The sequence below is a fragment of the Athene noctua genome, chromosome 39 (assembly GCF_965140245.1).
Source record: "Athene noctua chromosome 39, bAthNoc1.hap1.1, whole genome shotgun sequence".
Lineage (NCBI taxonomy): Eukaryota > Metazoa > Chordata > Aves > Strigiformes > Strigidae > Athene > Athene noctua.
In genome coordinates this window covers 432613-454807 of record NC_134075.1, presented here as the reverse complement: position 1 = coordinate 454807, position 22195 = coordinate 432613, and the positions used below count along the sequence as shown (strand labels likewise).

The window sequence follows — 22195 nt, the reverse complement described above, 5'->3', positions numbered from 1 at the left end:
GAGTGAGGGCGCAGCCTTACCCGCTTCCCGCCCCTTTCCGGCAGAATCGGGCGCTCTCATTGGTCCTCGCGGCTCGGCCAATCGGAGGCGGCGGTGTTGGGAGGTACCAGCGTGTGTAGAGAACCGGGGAGAAGAGAAGCTGCCACTATGGTAAGGGGGGGGGGAAGGGGCTGCTCCCCGTCAGGGTCCTCGGGCTCTTCCCCCCCCCCCCCCCCCCCCCCAGTGTCCCCAGACCCCCCCAGTGTCCCCAAGCCCCTCTGCCCCCCCCCCCCCATGTCCCCAACCCCTCCATAGTGTCCCCAACCCCCTTTGACCCCCCCCCATGTCCCTTCCCAGTGTCCCCACACACCCCTGGCACCCCTGGTGTCCCCGTGACCCCCCCACGGGCCTCCCCCAGTGTCCCCAAGCCGCTCAGCCCCCCCCCCCCCATGTCCCCAACCCCTCCATAGTGTCCCCAACCCCCTTTGACCCCCCCATGTCCCTTCCCAGTGTCCCCAGAGTCCCCATGACCCCCCTCAATGTCCCCATGTGTCCCCCCCCCTCCATATCCCTCCTCAATGTCTCCACCCCCTCCCAGTGCCCCTCCCCTCACCCCCCCCCCCATATTGTCCCCCCCAGGGTGCCCTTTGCCCCCCCCTCAGTGTCCCCATGTGCCTCCACTCCCCCCAGTGTCCCCACACTGCCCCCCATCCCCTTCCCTTCGCCCCCCCATCCTCTTTTTCCATCACTACACGCCCCCCCCCCCCCCCCCCGATGTCCCCACCACCCGCCAGTGTCACCAGTGTCATTGTGTCCCCCCCCCGCTTTGTCCCCAGCTCCGTCGCCAGGCCCGGGAACGCCGCGAGTACCTGCAGCGCCGGGCGCAGGAGGAGCGGCTGCGGCGGCAGCAGGACAAGAAGGAGCGACTCCGGCAGGCGCTGGATGGTGAGGGGGGGTCCTGGAGGGGTTTGGGGGGTCCTGGAGGGGTTTGGGGGGTCCTGGAGGGGGTTTGGGGGGGTCATGGAGGAGGTTTGGGGGGGTCCTGGAGGGGGTTTGGGGGGGTCCTGGAGGGGGTTTGGGGGGGTCCTGGAGGGGTTTGGGGGTCCTGGGGGGGTTTGGGGGGCTTCTAGTGGGGTTTGGGGGGTCCTGGAGGGGGTTTGGGGGGGTCCTGGAGGGGGTTTGGGGATCATGGAGGAGGTTTGGGGGGCTTCTAGTGGGGTTGGGGGGGTCCTGGAGGGGGTTTGGGGGGTCCTGGAGGGGGTTTGGGGATCATGGAGGAGGTTTGGGGGGCTTCTAGTGGGGTTTGGGGGGGTCCTGGAGGAGTTTGGGGGGTCCTGGAGGGGATTTGGGGGGGTCGTGGAGGAGTTTGGGGGGTCCTGGAGGGGGTTTGGGGGGTCCTGGAGGGGGTTTGGGGGGGTCCTGGAGGGGGTTTGGGGGGTCCTGGAGGGGGTTTGGGGGTCCTGGAGGGGTTTGGGGGGTCCTGGAGGGGTTTGGGGGGGTCCTGGAGGGGGTTTGGGGGGTCCTGGAGGGGTTTGGGGGGGTCCTGGAGGGGGTTTGGGGGGTCCTGGAGGGGGTTTGGGGATCATGGAGGAGGTTTGGGGGGTCCTGGAGGGGGTTTGGGGGGGTCCTGGAGGGGGTTTGGGGGTCCTGGGGGGGTTTGGGGGGCTTCTAGTGGGGTTGGGGGGGTCCTGGAGGGGGTTTGGGGGGGTCCTGGAGGGGTTTGGGGGGGTTCTAGTGGGGTTGGGGGGGTCCTGGAGGGGGTTTGGGGGTCATGGAGGAGGTTTGGGGGGCTTCTAGTGGGGTTTGGGGGGTCCTAGAGGGGGTTTGGGGGGTCCTGGAGGGGGTTTGGGGGGTCCTGGAGGGGGTTTGGGGGGGTCCTGGAGGGGTTTGGGGGGGTCCTGGAGGGGGTTTGGGGGGTCCTAGAGGGGGTTTGGGGGGGTCCTGGAGGGGTTTGGGGGGGTAAAGAAGGCGTTTGGGGGGTATCAGGGGGTTCAAGGGGGGGTAAATGAGTTGGGGGGGGCATTTGAGAGGGTTGAAGGGGGAGTTTTGGGGGGCAAAAGGGAGATTTGAGGGGTAAAGGAGGAGTTGGGGGGGGCAAAGGGGGGTTTGAGGGGTGTAAAGGGAGTTTGAGGTGAATTACAGGAGTTTTGGGGGGCTGAAGGGGTTTGGGGGGGCACCGAGAGGTTTGGGGGGGTAAATGTTTTTTTTGGGGGGGGGGGGGGGGTGAAATGGAGGTTGGTGGGGTAAAAGGAGGGAGTCAGTGGGGGGTAGAGGCACTTTTGGGGGGAAAAAGCAGTTTTTTGGGGCGAAAGAGGAGTCGAGGGGGGTGATGTGGGGCTGGGGGGGGGTTTGGGGGTGACGGGGGGCCCCCCAATTTTGTGTGTCCCCCCCCCAGAGAACCGGCTGCTGCCCACGGAGCTGCGGCGCGAGGCCTTGGCCCTGCAGAAGGAGCTCGAGTTCGACACGCCCGGGGTGGGGGGTGAGTGGGGACCCCCCCAAAACGGGGGGGCGGGAAGGGGGGAGGCACCCCAAAACCACAGAGGGTTGGCCCATGGACCCCCCCCCTTAAATTTTGGACCAGATTTGCCTCGTTTTCCCTCAAAATAATAGCGAATTTGGCTCGATCTCTCCCCCAAAATGTGGAAAGTTTTACCCCAAAATGGGGGGGGGGCACAAATTTTTCTAAAATGGGACAAATTTTCCCCGTTTTGCCCCAAAATGAGTCACGGGTTTGCCCCAACCCCACCTCGCCTCAAAATAAGAATTAAATTTGTGCCTTTTTCCCCCCAAAAAAAACGGGTGGTGGTTTCGCTTTAATCTGTCCCAAAACCAGGATTAAATATTTTGCCTGAATTTGCCCTAATTCTCCCCAAAACCGGGATTAAATTTCCCCCATTTTCCCTCAAAAAAAAAAAGGCCTGGATTTGCCCTAATTCTCCCCAAAACAAGATTAAATTTTTCTTCCCCAAAACAAAGCCTGAATTTGCCCTAATCCTCCCCAAAACGGGGATTAAATTTACCCTATTTTGCCTCAGCAACAAAAGGGCCTAAATTTGCCCTAATTCTCCCCAAAATCAGGATCAAATTTGCCCCATTTTCCCTCAAAAAAAAAAGGCCTGGATTTGCTCTAATTCTCCCCAAAACAAGATTAAATTTTTCTTCTCAAAACCAGCATCAAATTTTCCCAATTTCCCCTCAAACGAAGGGCCTGGATTTGCCCTGATTCTCCCCAAAACCAGGTTTAAATTTCCCCCATTTTCCCCCCCAAAAAAAAGAGCCGGAATTTGCCCAAATCCTCCAAAAATGAGGATTTAAATTTACTTTATTCTCTCCCAAAAAAAAGTCCCGAATTTGTCCTGATTTACCCCAAAACTGGGATTAAATTTTCCCCCCCACCCGCGGCACCAAACTGCCCCAAAATGGGGCTGGACTGCTCTGCCTGGTGGGCGGGGCTAGAGAGGGGGGCGTGGCTTGGCTAAGCCCCGCCCCCCAGACCCTTCCGGTAGCCATGACGACGAGTACCGGTGGGCGGGGCTGGAGCCGCCCAAGGTGATGGTCACCACCTCCCGCCAACCCAGCGCCCGCCTCCGCGTCTTCGCCAAGGTGGGCGGGGCTTGGGGGTGGGTGTGGCCTCGGGGGGGTGGTGGGTGTGGTCCGGGGATTGGGTGGGGCCACACACCCCCCCCCCCCCCCGCAGGAAAATGGCCGCGAGAGGGTGTGGCCTGAATGGGGTGGGAGGGGCTTGTTGGGAAAGGGGTGGGGTAATGTGTGGGTGGGGCCTGAGGGGGGGTGTGGTTTTGTGGGTGGGCGTGGCTTACCAGTGCTCGGCACCACGTGAGGGGCGGAGCTTGTGGGTGGTGGGAGGAGCTGGGGAGGTTGGGGGTGGAGCCTAATGGGTGGATGTGATTTGGGGGCGTGGCTTTGCTCAGTGTCACATATAAGGGGCTAGGAAGGGGCGTGGTTTTGAAGGGTGGGTGTGGCTTGGGGGTGGGAGGGGCTTGTAAAATGGGGTGGAGCCTATTGGGTGGGGTGGGGGTGGCTTGCGGGTGGGCGTGGCTTTGCAGTACCAATCCCGGGGGGGGGGGGGGGGTGTGTCAACCCCCAATGAAAGGGGGTGTGGCCTTCAAGACGCGGTTTGGGGGTGGGCGTGGCTTTGATGGGGCGTGTCCCCCTGCGGCCCCACCCCATGAATATCTTGGCCACGCCCCCTCCAGCAAACACAGGGACGTGTGCGTGATGGGAGAGGGGGGTGTGGGTGGAGCTTAAGGCGGGCGGGCGGAGCTACATGGCCACACCCCCCCTCACTGACCACGCCCCCAGGAGGTGTGTCTGCTGGTGCCCGGCGCCCGGCGCATGAACCGGGGGAGGGCGGAGCTGGGGGCCCTGGTGGGGGCGTGTCGCGCCGCCGGCGTCACCGACCTGCTGGTGCTGCACGAGACCCGCGGCACGCCCGGTCAGCCGGGGGCGGGGCTACGGGGGGCGGGGCTAAGGGGGCGTGGCGCCAGCCCGGGTGTCACGCGTGGCCCGGGGTGGGAAAGGCTTTGGCTGGTGGGCAGGGGGCGGGGCTAAGGGTCACGCGGGGGGGGGGGCGGGGCCTGCGGGAAGGGGCGGGGTATGAGGGGGTGTGGTTAAGGTGAAGGGGCGGAGCTAAAGGAAATAGAGGGGTGGGGTTTATGGAAAGGGGTGTGGTTAATTAAGGGGTGGGGCTAAAGGGGAAAATGGATGGGCGGGGCCTGTTTGGGGAGAGGGTGTGGTTAGCTTGCGATGGGCGTGGCCTGTGGAAAGGGGTGGGGTTTGCGGGAAGGGGTGGGGCTAAAGAGAAGGTTTGTGGTTGGGGTGAGGGAGCGGGGCTTGGCAGGAAGGGGCGGGGCTTAGGGAAAGGGGTGTGGTTAGTGTCCAAGGGGTGGGGCTGAAGGAAAGGCGTTGGGTGGGTGGGGCTTGTTTGGGGGTGTGGTTAGCTTGCAAGGGGCGGGGCTTAAGGGAAGGGGAGGGGCTAATGGGATTGTGCTTGAGCTGTGAGGGGTGGGGCCTGGCAGGAAGGGGCGGGGCTTGCGGGTAGGGGTGGGTGGTGCCTAAGGGTGTCGTTAATGCTGAAGGGGCGGGGCTTGTTTGGGGAGGGGTGTGGCTAGCTTGTAATAGGCGGGGCTTATAGGAAGGGGTGTGGGCGACGCCTAGGGGTGGGGCTTATGAAAGGGGTGGGGCTGAAGGAAAAGAGCTGGGTGGGTGGGGCTTGTTTGGGGTGTGGTTAGCTTGCAAGGGGCGGGGCTTACGGGAAGGGGAGGGGCTAAATGGCTTGTGCTTGGGGCGTGAGGGGTGGGGCTTCTGGAAAGGGGTGTGGTTTGATGGGCAGGGCTTGGGTGTGAGGGGCGGGGCTAAAGGGCGGCTGTTTCGGTGGCCACTGGGAAGGGGTGGGGCTGACGGAGGGGCGGGGCTAAAGGGGCTGTGTTTGGGCTGCGGGGGCGTGGCTTAGAGGAAGGGGCGGGGCCCCTGGTGGGCTGTTCGGGCGGGTGCAGGGAAGGGGCGGGGCCTGCGTTGACGCGTGCGGCCCCGCCCCCAGACGGGCTGTCCCTGTGCCACCTCCCCCACGGCCCCACGGCCCATTTCACGCTGGGCGGGGCCGTGCTGCGCCATGACGGGGCGGGGCTGGGCGGGGCCCCCCTGGCCGCCCCCCACCTGCTGCTGCTGCGCCTCGACTCCCCCCTGGGCCGCAGGGTGAGCGGGCGCGGGGGGGCGCGGGGGGGACAGCGGGGGTCTGGGGGGGACGTGGGGGGGACACGGGGGATGTGGGGGGCTGATGGGACACGGGGGGGGTCTGGGGGGGGACGGGGGGGACAGGAGACACAAGGGGGGGTCATAGGGGGGACACAGGAGACATGGGGGGGACATGGGGGGACACGGGGGGGTCGTGGGGAGGGACAAGGGGTGATGGGACACACGGGGGGGGACAGTGGGGGTCTGGGGGGGGACACGGGGGATGTCGGGGGCTGATGGGACACGGGGGGGGTCTGGGGGGGGACAGGAGACACGGGGAGGACAATGGGGGGGACATGGGGGGGTCGTGGGGACATGGGGGGGTCATGGGGGGGCAAGGGGTGATGGGACACACGGGGGGGGACAATGGGGGTCTGGGGGGGGACAAGGGATGATGGGACACGGGGGGGTTGTGAGGACATGGGGGGGACACGGGGGGGTGATGGGACATGGGGGGGGACACGGGGGGGTCGTGGGGACATGGGGGGGGTCAGTGAGGGGACACGGGGGGGACAAGGGGTGATTGGACACGGGGGGGGGGACAATGGGGGGTCTGGGGGGGGTTATGGGGGGACACGGGGGGATGTGGGGGGGTGATGGGACACCGGGGGGGTCTGGGGGGACATTGGGGGGTTCCCGGGGGTTGGGGACATTTTTGGGGGGGGGGGGGTGTGACCCCGTTTTTGATCCCCCCCCCCCCGCAGGTGGGGACCATCCTGAAGCACCTCTTCCCCGTGCCCCGCCCCGACAGTCGCCGCGTGGTGACATTCGCCAACGAGGACGACGTCATCCTGGTGCGGTGGGTGACACGGGGGGGGCTCGGGGACACGGGGGGGGCTTGGGGACACGGGGGGGCCCTGGGGGTGTCCCCCCAGTTGAGACGCTTCCCCCCCCCAGGAACCACGTGTACAAGCGCCGGGGGAGGGCGGTGGAGCTGGAGGAGGTGGGACCCCGGTTCCACCTGCGGCGTGAGTGTCCCCGAGTGTCCCCCGAGTGTCCCCCGAGTGTCCCCCGAGTGTCCCCGAGTGTCCCCCGAGTGTCCCCGGAGTGTCCCCGGAGTGTCTCCCGAGTGTCTCCCGAGTGTCCCCGGAGTGTCCCCGGAGTGTCTCCCGAGTGTCCCCGAGTGTCCCCCGAGTGTCCCCCGAGTGTCCCCTGAGTGTCTCCCGAGTGTCTCCCGAGTGTCCCCCAAGTGTCCCCGGAGTGTCCCTGAGTGTCCCCCGAGTGTCCCCCAAGTGTCCCCCGAGTGTCCCCCGAGTGTCCCCCGAGTGTCTCCCGAGTGTCCCTGAGTGTCCCCCGAGTGTCCCCGGAGTGTCCCCGGAGTGTCCCCGGAGTGTCCCCGAGTGTCTCCCGAGTGTCTCCCGAGTGTCCCCCGAGTGTCCCCGAGTGTCCCCGGAGTGTCCCCGGAGTGTCTCCCGAGTGTCCCCCGAGTGTCCCCCGAGTGTCCCCCGAGTGTCTCCCGAGTGTCCCCGGAGTGTCTCCCGAGTGTCCCCGAGAGTGTCCCCGAGAGTGTCCCCGGAGTGTCCCCCCAAGTGTCTCCCGAGTGTCTCCCGAGTGTCTCCCGAGTGTCTCCCGAGTGTCCCCAGAGTGTCCCCAGAGTGTCCCCAGAGTGTCCCCAGAGTGTCTCCTGTGTGTCTCCGGAGTGTCCCCTGCGTGTCCCCTGCGTGTCCCCCGAGTGTCCCCCGAGTGTCCCCGGAGTGTTTCCTGAGTGTCCCCGAGTGTCCCCCGAGTGTCCCCGAGTGTCCCAGAGTGTCCCAGAGTGTCCCCAGAGTGTCCCCCGCGTGTCCCCCGCGTGTCCCCCGCGTGTCCCCCGAGTGTCTCCTGAGTGTCCCGGAGTGTCCCCCGAGTGTCCCCGCGTGTCCCTCAGTGCCTCTGAATGTCCCTGAGTGTCCCTGAATGTCCCTGAGTGTCCCCCGAGTGTCTCCAAGTCCCCCCAAGTGTCCCCCTGAATGTCCCCGAGTGTCCCCAAATGTCCTGAATGTCCCCAAGTGTCCCCACTGACCCCCAGAGTGTCCCTGAGTGTCCCCAAGCGTCCCCACTGACCCCCCAAGTGTCCCCCACTGTCCCCAAAATGTCCCTAAATGTCCCTAAGTGCCCCCCAGATGTCTCCCAAAGTCCCAAAATATGCCACAAATGTCCCCCAAGTGTCCCAGAATGTCCCCAAGTGTGCCCAAATTGTCCCCAGATGTCCCCCAAAGTCCCCAACACCTCCAAGATGTCCCCAGACGTCCCCTAAATGTCCTCACGTGTCCCCCAAATACCGAGATGTCCCCAAACATCCCCAAAATGGGCCTCAACGCCCCCAAGATGGCCCCAGACGTCCCCAAATGTCCCCAAATACCCCCAGGTGTCCCCCAAACGTCCCCAAACACACCCAAGATGTCCCCAGACGTCCTCTAAATGTCCAAAAATGTCCCCAGATGTCCCACAAACGCCCCCAAGATGGCCCCCAAATTGTCCTCAGATGTCCCCCAAACACCTCCAAGATGTCCCCAAAATGTGCCTAAATGCCCCCAAATGTCCCCAAGATGTACCCAGATGCCCCCAAATGTCCCCAAGATGTCCTCAGATGCCCCCAAATTGTCCCCAAATGTCCCCCAAGATGTCCCCAGATGTCCCCCAAACATCCCCAAAATGTGTCTGAACGCCCCCAAGATGTCCCCAGATGTCCCCAAACGTCCCCAAGATGTCCCCAAGATGTCCTCAGACGTCCCGAAATGCCCCCAAATTGTCCCCAGATGTCCTCCAAACATCCCCAAGATGTCCCCAAGATGTCCTCAAATGTCCCCAGATGCTCCCAAACTGCCCCCAGTTGTCCCCCAAATGCCCCCAAGATGTCCCTAAATGTCCCCAAAATGTGCCTAAATGCCCCCAAGATGCCCCCAAATGTCCCCAAGATGTCCTCAGATGTCCCCAAATGCCCCCAAATTGTCCCAAGATGTCCCCAAACATCCCCAAGATGTCCTCAGATGTCCTCAAATTGTCCCAAGATGTCCCCAAACATCCCCAAGATGTCCTCAGATGTCCCCAAACGCCCCCAAATTGTCCCAAGATGTCCCCAAACGCCCCCAAGATGTCCTCAGATGTCCCCAAATTGTCCCCAGATGTCCTCAGATGTCCCCAAATTGTCCCCAAATTGTCCCAAGATGTCCCCAAACGTCCCCAAGATGTCCCCAAACGCCCCCAAGATGTCCTCAGATGTCCCCAAATTGTCCCCAGATGTCCTCAAATTGTCCCCAGATGTCCCCAAAACGTCCCCAAAATGTGCCTCAACGCCCCCAAGATGTCCCCAGACGTCCCCCAAATGTCCCCAAAACGTCCCCAGCGTGTCCCTAACCTGTGTCCCGTCCCCCCCGCAGCCTACCTGATCCGCCTGGGGACGCTGGAGCAGGGGGACGCCGCGGACGTGGAGTGGCGCTGGCACCCCTACACGGCCACCGCCCCCAAACGGCGCCTGCTCAGCGCTGCCTGACCCCCCCCGGGGCCCCCCCCATCAAAATCCAGTCGCGTTTTTGGGGTGATTTTGTTGGAATCGGAGAAGTTTTTTTATCGGGGGGAAGGCGGGGGGGGGTGTCTCACACCTGCGACCACTCGGCCGGAGGCTCCCGCGGGCCCTTGGGCTTCGCGATGCGGAAGTTAAACCCTGGGGGGGAGGAAAAATGGGGGGTCGGGGGGGGCCCCCAAAATGCCAAGGGGACCCCAAACCCCTGGGGGACCCCCAAAACGCCTCAGAGTTGCTCCCATGATACCCAGGTGTCGTCGTCCCCCCCCCCCCCCCCCCGAAATCTCTGGGTGCCCACCTCAACCCCAGACCCCCTGGGTGCCCCCCCAAACCCCCTGGGTGCCCCCCCAGACCCCCTGGGTGCCCCCCCAGACACCAAGGAGCCCCCCCGGGTGCCCCCCCCCCAATCCTTGAGGTCGCCCCCCCCTCCAAATCTTTAGGGTTCCCTAAAACACCTGGGGGTCCCCCCCAAAGCGCCCCCACAAATTTTTGGGCTCCCCCCCAATCCCCTCAGTCCCCCCGGGTGCCCCCCCAGACACCAGGGAGCCCCCCCCCAACCATTGGGTGTCCCCCCAGAGACCCAGGAGCCCCCCCAAAACCCCCAGGAGCCCCCCCAAAACCCCCAGGTGTCACCCCCCCCTCCCTAGACACCAGGAAGCCCCCCCAAACCATTGGGCCCCCCCCTCAATCCTCTTAGACCCCCGGGTGCCCCCCCAGACATTCTGGATGCCCCCCCAGACCCCCTGGGTGCCCCCCAAAACCCCCCGGGTGCCCCCCCAGACACCAAGGAGCCCCCCCAGACCCCCCGGGTGCCCCCCAAAACCCCCCGGGTGCCCCCCCAGACACCAAGGAGCCCCCCCAGACCCCCCGGGTGCCCCCCAAAACCCCCCGGGTGCCCCCCCAGACACCAAGGAGCCCCCCCAGACCCCCCGGGTGCCCCCCAAAAAACCCCGGGTGCCCCCCCAGACCCCCAGGAGCCCCCCCAGACCCCCGGGTGCCCCCCCCGGGCTGTCTCACCGAGTCGGGGGCAGCTGCCGGGGTCCCCCTGGGGGGTCACGACCTCGTAGGTGCCATCAGCTGGGGCCTGGTCGCTACAGGCCCCTATAGACCCTATGGGGGGGGGTTATAGGCCCTATAGCACCCGCTGTATGGAGGGCATGGAGGAGAGGGGGGGGCTGCAGGGTGCCTATAGGGAGCCTATGGATTCTATAGGTGCCAGGCGTGTCCCACGGGCTGGGGGGGGCTTGGCTCCACCCTATAGGGGCTGAGTAGGGGACATATGGGTCCTATAGGGTGTCACGGGGGGGGGGCGTATGGATACTATAGGCTGTTGAGGGGGTGTTGCCTCTATAGGGGCCAAGGAGGGGCCCTATAAGACCTATAGGGTGTCACGGGCGGGGTGTGTATGGATCCTATAGGGGTCAGGGTGGGGCCCTATAGGATCTATAGGGTGTCACAGGGGGGGCGTATGGATCCTATAGGGTGACATGGGGGGGTGTTGCCCCTATAGGGTCAGGGAGGGGCCCTATAGGATCTATAGGGTGTCACAGGGGGGGCGTATGGATCCTATAGGGTCAGGGAGGGGCCCTATAGGATCTATAGGGTGTCGGGGGGGGGTGTATGGATCCTATAGGGTGTCGGGGGGGTGTTGCCGCTATAGGGTCAGGGAGGGGCCCTATAGGATCTATATAGTGTCACGGGGGGGGCGTATGGGTCCTATAGGGTGACATGGGGGGGTGTTGCCCCTATAGGGTCAGGGAGGGGCCCTATAGGTTCTGTGGGGTCCCCGGTGGCCCAATAGGGGTTGGTGTAGGGGGGGAGGGGCCTATAGGGGCCCCTGGGGGGGGGGAGGGGGATGTATGGATGCTATAGTGTCTCCCCGACCCCCCCCCCCCCCCCAAAGCCACTTACCCTGGGTGAGGGAGGGGCTGCCGGGAAGGGAGGCGGGGTCTCGTCCGGAGGGGGCGGGGTTTGTTCGCTGGGGGCGGGGCCTCGTCGGGGTTTGTTGACGGTCGCGTAAGTGACGTCCATGACTTGGGGGGGGGGGGCGGGCGGGGGGGGGTCTCCCCCGGCACCGAAAGGCTGCTGGGAAAACGGGGGGGAGGGGAGAGTCGGGGGGGGGGTCTCAGGAGGCCGCGCCCCTCCCCCCGCCTCCCCTGCCCCCCCGTTTTTCCTCCCGCCCCCCCCTTTTTTTTTTTTTTTTTTTAAATTAATTTACATCCGGGTCTCACCTGAGCAGGGCGGGGCGCAGCTTGTCCCGGGGGGGGCGGGGGGGGACACTTGGGGACCCCCCACCCCCCCAAAAAAAAAAAAAAAATCTGGGGTCGCCCCCAAACTCCTGCGCCCCCCCCCCCCGCCCCCTCCCCGTTTTGTAGCCGCTTCGCTCCCTCCGGGCGCTTCCGGGTTCCGGCGGCCGGAAGTGACGACACTTCCCCTCCGCGGGGAACTCTGGGAACCCCCGGGACCTTGCGGGGGGGGTCGGGGGCTCTTCTGCCTCCCTGAACCCCCCGAATTTTGGGGGGCGGCGCCACGGAGGGTCCCTGGGGGGCGGTATCGGTGCCACAGGCCACGCCCCCGTTGCGCCGGGGGCGGGGTTAGGGACGCCCTGGGCTTCTGCCCCGCCTCTTCCCCGTTGACGTCATCAAAAGGCGCCGGGGAAACTCTCTTTGAGTTAAGTCAGGGCGCGGGTCCCCGCCCCGCGCTCTCTGATTGGGCGTTTCCCCGGAAAGGGTGTGGCCGCCCCGCCCTCGCCCCCGCGCCGGCCGCTGATTGGACGCGGAGGGGAACAGGTCGGCGCGGCGCTGTGACGTCACCGTGCGCGCGGCGCGGCGATCCCGGAAGCGGCGGCAGCGGCGGGAGCGGGGCCACGGGCGGGTGAGCGGGGAGGGGGCGGGGCCTTCCCGGCGGGGCGGGGCCTCCGCAGGGGCGGGGGGCGCGAGGGGGTGTGTCCCGCGGGGGGGCGTGGCTTAACGCGGTATAGGGGCGTGGCTTCCCAACGAGGTGGGCGTGGCTTTGCGACAAGCCACTTTGCGACACGGGGGGCGTGGCCAAACGGGGCGTGTCCTAGCTGGGTGGGGTTGTGGGTGTGGTCTGCGGGTTGGGCGTGGTCTGTGGAGGCTCCACCCCCTCAGAGGTGTTGGGGCGTGGCCTCCAGCCTCCACGTGACGCCCGCAGCGCCGCCATTTTGTCTCGCAGGCGGCCATGGCGGCAGCGCCAGGCTCCGCCCCCCCCGGCCCAGGGACCCCCAAATCCCCGGGGGCGGGGCACCTGCGCGAGGGGACGGCGGCCATGACGGACGAGACGGCGGCCATGACGGACGAGACGGCGGCCATGATGCACTCGGGGCGTCACCCCAGCGAAGAGAAGATGGCGGCTGCTTTGTCCTCGGGGCGTCACCTCAGTGAGGAGGAGGGGGAGGAGGAAGAGGAGATGGCGGCCATGACGGAGAGGAAGGCGGCCATGATGTCCTCGGGGTATCACCCTAGGGAAGAGAAGATGGCGGTCACGATGGATAAAATGGCGGCCGTGATGTCATCAGGGCATCACCCTGAGGAAGAAAACATGGTGGCCATGGTGGAGAAGACGGCGGCCATGATGTCCTCAGGGCATCACCCCGATGAAGAGAAGATGGCGGCTGTGGTGGAGAAGACGGCGGCCATGATAGAGAAGACGGCGGCCATGATGTCCTCAGGGCATCACCCTGACGAAGAGAAGATGGCGGCCGTGGTGGAGAAGACGGCGGCCATGATGTCCTCAGGGCCTCATCCCGATGAAGAGAAGATGGCGGCCGTGGTGAAGACGGCGGCCATGATGTCCTCAGGGCATCACCCTGACGAAGAGAAGACGGCGGCCATGATGTCCTCAGGGCCTCATCCCGATGAAGAGAAGATGGCGGCCGTGGTGGAGAAGACGGCGGCCATGATGTCCTCAGGGCCTCATCCCGATGAAGAGAAGATGGCGGCTGTGGTGGAGAAGACGGCGGCCATGATAGAGAAGACGGCGGCCATGATGTCCTCAGGGCATCACCCTGACGAAGAGAAGATGGCGGCCGTGGTGGAGAAGACGGCGGCCATGATGTCCTCAGGGCCTCATCCCGATGAAGAGAAGATGGCGGCCGTGGTGGAGAAGACGGCGGCCATGATGTCCTCAGGGCCTCATCCCGATGAAGAGAAGATGGCGGCCGTGGTGAAGACGGCGGCCATGATGTCCTCAGGGCATCACCCTGACGAAGAGAAGACGGCGGCCATGATGTCCTCAGGGCCTCACCCCGATGAAGAGAAGATGGCGGCCGTGGTGGAGAAGACGGCGGCCATGATGTCCTCAGGGCCTCACCCCGATGAAGAGAAGATGGCGGCTGTGGTGGAGAAGACGGCGGCCATGATAGAGAAGACGGCGGCCATGATGTCCTCAGGGCATCACCCTGATGAAGAGAAGACGGCGGCCGTGGTGGAGAAGACGGCGGCCATGATGTCCTCAGGGCCTCATCCCGATGAAGAGAAGATGGCGGCCGTGGTGAAGACGGCGGCCATGATGTCCTCAGGGCATCACCCTGACGAAGAGAAGACGGCGGCCATGATGTCCTCAGGGCCTCATCCCGATGAAGAGAAGATGGCGGCCGTGGTGGAGAAGACGGCGGCCATGATGTCCTCAGGGCCTCACCCCGATGAAGAGAAGATGGCGGCTGTGGTGGAGAAGACGGCGGCCATGATAGAGAAGACGGCGGCCATGATGTCCTCAGGGCATCACCCTGATGAAGAGAAGACGGCGGCCATGATAGAGAAGCCGGCGGCCATGATGCCCTCGGGCTGTCCCCCGGCCGAGGAGGAGGAGGAGGAGGTGACGGCGGCGGTGAGGGCGGCCATGACGTCGCCGGGGTGCCGTCGCGGGGCGGAGGAGGACGTGACGGCGGCGGGGTGGCGCGGCCGGCGGAAGCACGTCTTCGTGCTGAGCGAGGCGGGGAAGCCCATCTACTCCCGCCACGGCAACGAGGAGGCCCTGGCGGCCACCATGGGGGTCATGATGGCCCTCGTCTCCTTCATCCAGAGCGGCGGCAACGCCATCCGCGCCATCTGCTCCGGTACGGCACGGCGGGGGTTAACGGGGGGGACGCGCACGCCCCGAAATGTGGGTACAGCCGCACCTCGACACCCCCGGGTACCCCTGGAATAGCCCCGCCCCTCCCCTGTTACAGACACATCGTGCACGCCCCCCCCCCGAAACAACCGACTTCAGGGACCCCCCTAAAAACAGCCTGTCTGAGGTACAGCCCCCCCAAAACAACACCCCCCCCCCCGGGTACAGTCATCCAGCCCCAGAACACCCCTGTGGGGTACAGCCCCCCCAAAACAACACCCCCCCCGGGTACAGTCATCCAGCCCCAGAACACCCCTGTGGGGTACAGCCCCCCCAAAACACCCCCCCCCTCAGGTACAGCCACCCACCCCAGAAACCCCCCAGTTGGATACAGCCCCCCAAACCCCCCCCCCCCAGGTACAGCTGCTCACACCAAAACCACCCCAGTTGGGTACAACCCCCCCCCCAAAAAACACCCTCGCTCATGTACAACCCCTGAAAACACACCCCACAGGTACACCCACCCACCCCAAACCCCCCCCCAGTCAGCTCCAACTCCCCCCAAAACACCCCCCTCACCTACAACCACCCCCCAAAACCGCCCCATTCCCCCAAAACGATCCCCCCAGCTACAATCACCCCCCCCACAAGTCGGGTACAACACCCCCTCCCCTTCCTAAAAACCACCGTCCTTCAGGTACAACCTCCCCAAACAACCCCCCCAGTTGGGTACAACGCCCCAAAACACCCCCTCCAGGTACACCCACCCACCCCAAACCCCCCCCCAGTCAGCTCCAACTCCCCCCAAAACACCCTCCCCACCTACACCCCCCCCCCCATTCCCCCCCAAACTTTTCCTCGGTACCACCGACAACCTTGTCACCCCCACACCCCCTCTCCCTGTTTGTTTTTTTTTGTTTTTTTTTTTTCCCCCCCCCCACCCTTACAAAAAACAACAACCCCAACCCAACCCCCTTGCAGAGGACCGGACGCTGGTGTTCGAGCAGCGGGGGCCGTTACTCCTGGTGTCGGTGTCGCGGACGCGTCAGTCGGCGGCTCAGCTGCGTCGAGAACTGACCTTCGTCCACGAGCAAATCCTCAGCCTCCTCACCCGCGGCGGCATCGCCCGCGTCTTCGCCCGCCGCCGCGGTTACGACCTCCGGCGCCTCCTCGCCGGGGCCGAAGCCGTCCTCGATCGTCTCCTTTCGGGAGCAGCAGCCGACGGGCGGTTGTTGTTGGGGGCCGCTCGTTGCCTCCCTCTCCCCGCCCCGTTACGTCGAGGCGTTTCGGGAGCTCTACGTCGAGCCGCCGCCGCCGCCGTGCCCGCCCCGGCTTTGGCTCTGTTAGCGGCCGGCGGGCGGTTGGTGACGGCGGCGCGGCAACGGGCCTTGGCCGAGGGTGGCCGGTTGTGCGCCAGCGACCTCCACCTCCTCCTCAATCTTTTGGGGAGCGGGGTAGGAGCCGGCGAGGTGTGGACGCCGGTTTGTTTGCCTCGTTTTAACCCCGACGGTTACTTCTACGCGTACGCGGCGGCGCTGGGCGAGGAGGAGGAAGATGGCGGCGGCGGCGGCGGCGGCGGGGGGGTGACGCTCATCCTGCTGTCGACGGAGCGTGAGGGTTTCTACGCGGCGGCCGGGTGTCGCCGGCGCTTGGAGGAGACGCTGCGGGCTCAGGGGTGGTTGGGGGAGCTGGGGGCGGCGGTGAAAGGGGGGGCGGGGTACGGCCCCGCCCGTCCCGGTGCCCCCGAGCTCCGCCATTTTCTTTACAAGCCTTTGGAGGGGCCGGAGGAGATGCAGCAGCTGCCGCAGTTTACGAGGTGAAAAAAGAGGGGGTGGGGATACCCCGAAATTTAAAAAAATTCGGGGGAGGGGGCGGGTGGTGGTGTCACCCGTTGTGCGCCTGACACCCGTGTCACCCATCCTGTGTTCAGCCCCGAGCTGGAGGACCCTTACACCAGCGAGGAGGAACAACACCGCCTCTTCGACCTGTACCACTACCTGCACAGCCGCGTGCACAGCCCCCACCGGCCCCTGCGCCTCCTCTACCACGTGGCCGAGAAGGAGACGCTCTTGGCCTGGGTGAGTTGCGGGGTGGGGGGAGCCGTCAGTAGGTTCCAGAGTTAACAAGGGTTGCGGGCTAACAATCCTGTCAGTAGGTTCCAGAGTTAACAGGGAGGGTTCACTCGTGGCTCTGTCAGTAGGTTCCAGAGTTAACAAGGGTTGCGGGCTAACAATCCTGTCAGTAGGTTCCAGAGTTAACAGGGAGGGTTCACTCGTGGCTCTGTCAGTAGGTTCCAGAGTTAACAAGGGTTGCGGGCTAACAATCCTGTCAGTAGGTTCCAGAGTTAACAGGGAGTGTTCACTCGTGGCTCTGTCAGTAGGTTCCAGAGTTAACAGGGAGTACACGCTTGTGGCACTGTCAGTAGGTTCCAGAGTTAACAAGGGTTGCGGGCTAACAATCCTGTCAGTAGGTTCCAGAGTTAACAGGGAGGGTTCACTCGTGGCTATGTCAGTAGGTTCCAGAGTTAACAGGGAGGGTTCACTCGTGGCTCTGTCAGTAAGTTCCAGAGTTAACAAGGGTTGCGGGCTAACAATCCTGTCAGTAGGTTCCAGAGTTAACAGGGAGTATGGATTTGTGGCGCTGCCAGTGGATTACAGAGTTAATGGGGGTTGCTGGCTGGCAACTCTGTCAATGGGTTCCAGAGTTAACAGGGAGTGTTCACTTGTGGCTCTGTCAGTAGGTTCCAGAGTTAACAGGGAGTACACGCTTGTGGCACTGTTGCTAGGTTCCAGAGTCAACAGGGAGTGTTTTCTCTCAGTCTCTCAGTAGGTTCCAGAGTTAACAGGGAGTACACACTTGTGGTGCTGTCAGTAGGTTTCAGAGTTAACGAGGAGCAATCACCCGCGGCTCTGTCAGTAGGTTCCAGAGTTAACAGGGAGCGTTCAATTGTTGCTCTGTCAGTAGGTTCCAGAGTTAATGGGGATTGTTCACTGGTAATGCTGTCAGTAGGTTCCAGAGTTAACAGGGAGTGCACGCATGTGGTGTTGTCAGTAGGTCCCAGAGTTAACAAAATCACTTGCTTATGGTGCTATTAATAATTTTCAGAGTTAATAGCGGGGGGCTGGCTGGCAATGTTGTTAGTAGGTTTCAGAGTTAACAGAGGCACTCAATTGTAGCGTCATCAGTAAGTCTCAGAGTTAACAAGTGGGCTTGCTGGCAGTGCTATCCCTTAACAGTGGTATTTGCTGGCAGCGCCTTTAGTAGGTTTCAGAGTTAACAGGGGATGGTCACTGGGGATGCTGACAGTAGGAGTCAGAGTTAACAGGGGATGCTGAGAAGTGATGCCGCCAGTAGGTTCCAGAGTTAACAGGGGATGCTCACTGGTGGTGCCGCCAGTAGGTTCCAGAGTTAACAGGGGATGCTCACTGGTGGTGCCGCCAGTAGGGGCCAGAGTTAACAGGATGCTGAGAGGAGTTAACAGGGGATACTCACTGGTGACACCGTCAGTAGGAGCCAGAATTAAGGGGATGCCGAGAGGTGGTGCCGTCAGTAGGTTCCAGAGTTAACGGGGGTCCGTTTCCCGCAGGTGACGAGCAAGTTCGAGCTGTACGGGTGCTTCAGCCCGCTGGTGACCAAGGCGGGCGCCATCGCGGTGCTGACCAAGCTGCTGCGCTGGCTCAAGAAGGAGGAGGAGTGGCTCTTCATCCGCTACCCCCCGCCATACTGCGCCGCCCCCCCCCGCCCCGAGGGCGCCGAGGCCGAGGGCTGAGCCCCCCCGTCCCCCCCCCCCCCCCCCCCCCGGAATAAAATGGCGCCCGAGAAAAGAGTCCCCTGTGTCGGGGGGGTGTCATGGCGGGGATGGGCGGGAGGGAGGAGGAGGAGGAGGAGGAGGAAGGGGGAGAGACAATGGGAAAGAAAATGGTGGGAAGAGGGGATAGAAAATGGAAGAAAAAGTGACAGAAAAGGGGAAAAAATGGCGGGAAGAGGGGACAGAAAATGGCGGGGAAAAGGGTCAGAAAATGGAGGGAAAAGTGACAAAATGGCGGGAAGAAGGGACAGAAAATGGCGGGAAGAAGGGACAGAAAATGGCAGCAAGAAGGGTCGGAAAATGGAGGGCAAAGTGACAAAAAGGGACAAAATGGCGGGAAGAAGGGACAGAAAATGGCGGGGAAAAGGGTCAGAAAATGAAGGGAAAAGTGACAAAAAGGGACAAAATGGCGGTATGAAGGGACAGAAAATGGAGGGAAAAGTGACAGAAAAGGGGAAAAAATGGCGGGAAGAGGGGACAGAAAATGGCGGGGAAAAGGGTCGGAAAATGGAGGGAAAAGTGACAAAAAGGGACAAAATGGCGGGAAGAAGGGACAGAAAATGGCGGGGAAAAGGGACAGAAAATGGAGGGAAAAGTGACAAAAAGGGACAAAATGGCGGGAAGAAGGGACAGAAAATGGAAGAAAAAGTGACAGAAAAGGGGAAAAAATGGCGGGAAGAGGGGACAGAAAATGGCGAGGAAAGGACAGAAAATGGAGGGAAAAGTGACAAAATGGCAGGAAGAAGAGACAGAAAATGGTGGGAAGAAGGGACAGAAAATAGCGGGGAAAAGGGTCGGAAAATGGAGGGAAAAGTGACAAAAAGGGACAAAATGGCGGGAAGAAGGGACAGAAAATGGAGGAAAAAGTGACAGAAAAGGGGATAGAAAATGGTGGGTAAAAGGAACAGAAAACGGAGGGAAGAGGGGATAAAAAATGGAGGAAAAAGGGCCAGAAAATGGAAGAAAAGAGGACAGAAAATGGTGGGGAAAAGTGTCAGAAAATGGAGGAGAAATGGACAGAAAAGGGTGAAATGGGGACAGAAAATGGAGGAAAAAATGACAGAAAAGGGGACAAAATGGCGGTAAGAAGGGACAGAAAATGGCGGGAAGAGGGGACAGAAAATGTGGGGAAATGTGACAGAAAAGGGTGAAAATGGGACTGAAAATGGTGGGAAAGAGGGACAGAAAATGGAAGAAAAAGGGACAGAAAATGCACGAAAAAATGATAGAAAAGGGTAAAAATAGGGACAGAAAATGGAGGAAAATGGGACAGAAAATGGAGGGAAAAATGACAGAAAAGGGTGAAAATGGGGACAAAACGGCAGGAAGAAGGGACAGAAAAAGGTGAAAAGTGACAGAAAATGGCGGGAATAGGGGACAGAAAATGGGAAATGGGACAGAAAAGGGTGAAAATGGGACAGAAAATGGAGAGAAATGGGAACAAAATGGGGGAAATGGGACAGAAAATGGGGGAAATGGGACAGAAAATGGGAGAAATGGGAAGAAAATGGGGGAAATGGGACAGAAAAGGGGGGAAATGGGAACAAAATGGGGGAAATGGGATAGAAAACGGGAGAAATGGGAACAAAAATGGGAGAAATGGGAACAAAAATGGGGGAAATGGGACAGAAAATGGGGGAAATGGGAACAAAATGGGGGAAATGGGATAGAAAACGGGAGAAATGGGAACAAAAATGGGGGAAATGGGACAGAAAATGGGGGAAATGGGAAGAAAATGGGGGAAATGGGACAGAAAAGGGGGGAAATGGGAACAAAAATGGGAGAAATGGGACAGAAAATGGGAGAAATGGGAACAAAAATGGGAGAAATGGGACAGAAAATGGGGGAAATGGGACAGAAAATGGGGGAAATGGGACAGAAAATGGGAGAAATGGGAACAAAAATGGGAGAAATGGGACAGAAAATGGGGGAAATGGGACAGAAAATGGAGAGAAATGGGAACAAAATGGGGGAAATGGGACAGAAAATGGGGGAAATGGGAAGAAAATGGGGGAAATGGGACAGAAAATGGAGAGAAATGGGAACAAAAATGGGAGAAATGGGAACAAAAATGGGGGAAATGGGACAAAATGGGAGAAATGGGAACAAAAATGGGGAAATGGGAACAAAATGGGGGAAATGGGACAGAAAATGGTGGGAAGGGGGAATGGAAAAGGGGAAGGGGGAGACAGAAAATGTCGGGAAGGGGTGAGAAAATGGAGGGAAACGTGGCAGAACAGAGTGTGAAAAGGGGAGAGACCGTGGCAGGGGAGGGGATAGAAAACGGCAGAAAGGTGACAAAACGGGGAGAAAAGGGGACGAGGGGTGGGAAGAGCGAGGGGAAAGGGGGCCAGAAAATGGCGGCGGAGGAGGTGTGATGGGAAGTGGGGAGAGGGGCAGAAACGGGGCAGGAGGCGGCAGGAGCCGGAGAGGGAAGAGGGAGAGAACATGGCGGGGAGGAGTGAGGGGAGAGCCGAGGGGAAGGGGACGGCAAAGAGAGGGAAGGGGGCACGAGGGAAGGGACAGGAAAGGCTGGGAGGGGGGACAGAAATGGGAAAGGGGACAAAATGGAGGGAAAAGGGGATAAATGGAGGGAAAGGGGATAAAATGGAGGGAAAAGGGGATAAATGGAGGGAAAAGGGGATAAATGGAGGGAAAGGGGATAAATGGAGGGAAAGGGGACAAAATGGAGGGAAAAGGGGATAAAATGGAGGAAAAGGGGACAAAATGGAGGGAAAGGGGACAAAATGGAGGGAAAAGGGGATAAAATGGAGGGAAAGGGGATAAATGGAGGAAAAGGGGACAAAATGGAGGGAAAAGGGGATAAAATGGAGGGAAAGGGGATAAAATGGAGGGAAAAGGGGACAAAATGGAGGGAAAAGGGGATAAATGGAGGGAAAGGGGACAAAATGGAGGGAAAAGGGGATAAATGGAGGAAAAGGGGACAAAATGGAGGGAAAAGGGGATAAAATGGAGGGAAAGGGGATAAAATGGAGGGAAAAGGGGATAAATGGAGGAAAAGGGGACAAAATGGAGGGAAAGGGGACAAAATGGAGGGAAAAGGGGATAAAATGGAGGGAAAGGGGATAAAATGGAGGGAAAAGGGGATAAAATGGAGGGAAAGGGGATAAATGGAGGAAAAGGGGATAAATGGAGGAAAAGGGGACAAAATGGAGGGAAAAGGGGATAAAATGGAGGGAAAGGGGATAAAATGGAGGGAAAAGGGATAAATGGAGGAAAAGGGGACAAAATGGAGGGAAAGGGGACAAAATGGAGGGAAAAGGGGATAAAATGGAGGGAAAGGGGATAAAATGGAGGGAAAAGGGGATAAAATGGAGGGAAAGGGGATAAATGGAGGAAAAGGGGATAAATGGAGGAAAAGGGGACAAAATGGAGGGAAAAGGGGATAAAATGGAGGGAAAAGGGGACAAAATGGAGGGAAAAGGGGATAAATGGAGGGAAAGGGGACAAAATGGAGGGAAAAGGGGATAAAATGGAGGGAAAAGGGGATAAATGGAGGAAAAGGGGACAAAATGGAGGGAAAAGGGGTTGGAAAATGGAGGGAAAAGGGGATAAAATGTAGGGAAAAGGGGATAAATGGAGGAAAAGGGGACAAAATGGAGGGAAAAGGGGATAAAATGGAGGGAAAGGGGATAAAATGGAGGGAAAAGGGGACAAAATGGAGGGAAAAGGGGATAAATGGAGGAAAAGGGGACAAAATGGAGGGAAAAGGGGTTGGAAAATGGAGGGAAAAGGGGATAAAATGGAGGGAAAAGGGGATAAATGGAGGGAAAGGGTACACAAAATGGAGGAAAATGGGGACAAAATGGAGGGAAAAGGGGATAAATGGAGGAAAAGGGGACAAAATGGAGGGAAAAGGGGACAAAATGGAGGGAAAAGGGGATAAAATGGAGGGAAAAGGGGATAAATGGAGGGAAAGGGGACACAAAATGGAGGAAAATGGGGACAAAATGGAGGGAAAAGGGGACAAAATGGAGGAAAAAGGGGATAAATGGAGGGAAAGGGGATAAAATGGAGGGAAAAGGGGTTGGAAAATGGAGGGAAAAGGGGATAAAATGGAGGGA

The 22195-nt window shown here is 61.0% G+C and overlaps 2 protein-coding genes across 2 annotated transcripts; both read left to right on the top strand.

Annotated features, from left to right (window-relative positions):
• Positions 1-45: 45 nt before the first annotated feature.
• Positions 46-9266, top strand: IMP4 (IMP U3 small nucleolar ribonucleoprotein 4). The gene is made up of 9 exons (XM_074931114.1): positions 46-150; positions 816-924; positions 2375-2458; positions 3473-3582; positions 4300-4432; positions 5537-5691; positions 6435-6529; positions 6628-6698; positions 9087-9266. Exons 1-9 carry the CDS (start codon positions 148-150, stop codon positions 9197-9199), a joined length of 873 nt encoding a protein of 290 aa, XP_074787215.1. The 5' UTR covers positions 46-147; the 3' UTR covers positions 9200-9266.
• A 2629-nt stretch (positions 9267-11895) lies between these two features.
• LOC141973022 (uncharacterized) lies at positions 11896-18080 on the top strand. Its single transcript, XM_074931112.1, has 5 exons — positions 11896-12103; positions 12425-14306; positions 15284-16118; positions 16233-16380; positions 17889-18080. The coding sequence occupies exons 2-5, from the start codon at positions 12431-12433 to the stop codon at positions 18069-18071; spliced, it is 3042 nt and encodes a 1013-aa protein (XP_074787213.1). The 5' UTR covers positions 11896-12103; positions 12425-12430; the 3' UTR covers positions 18072-18080.
• The last annotated feature ends 4115 nt before the right edge of the window (positions 18081-22195 follow it).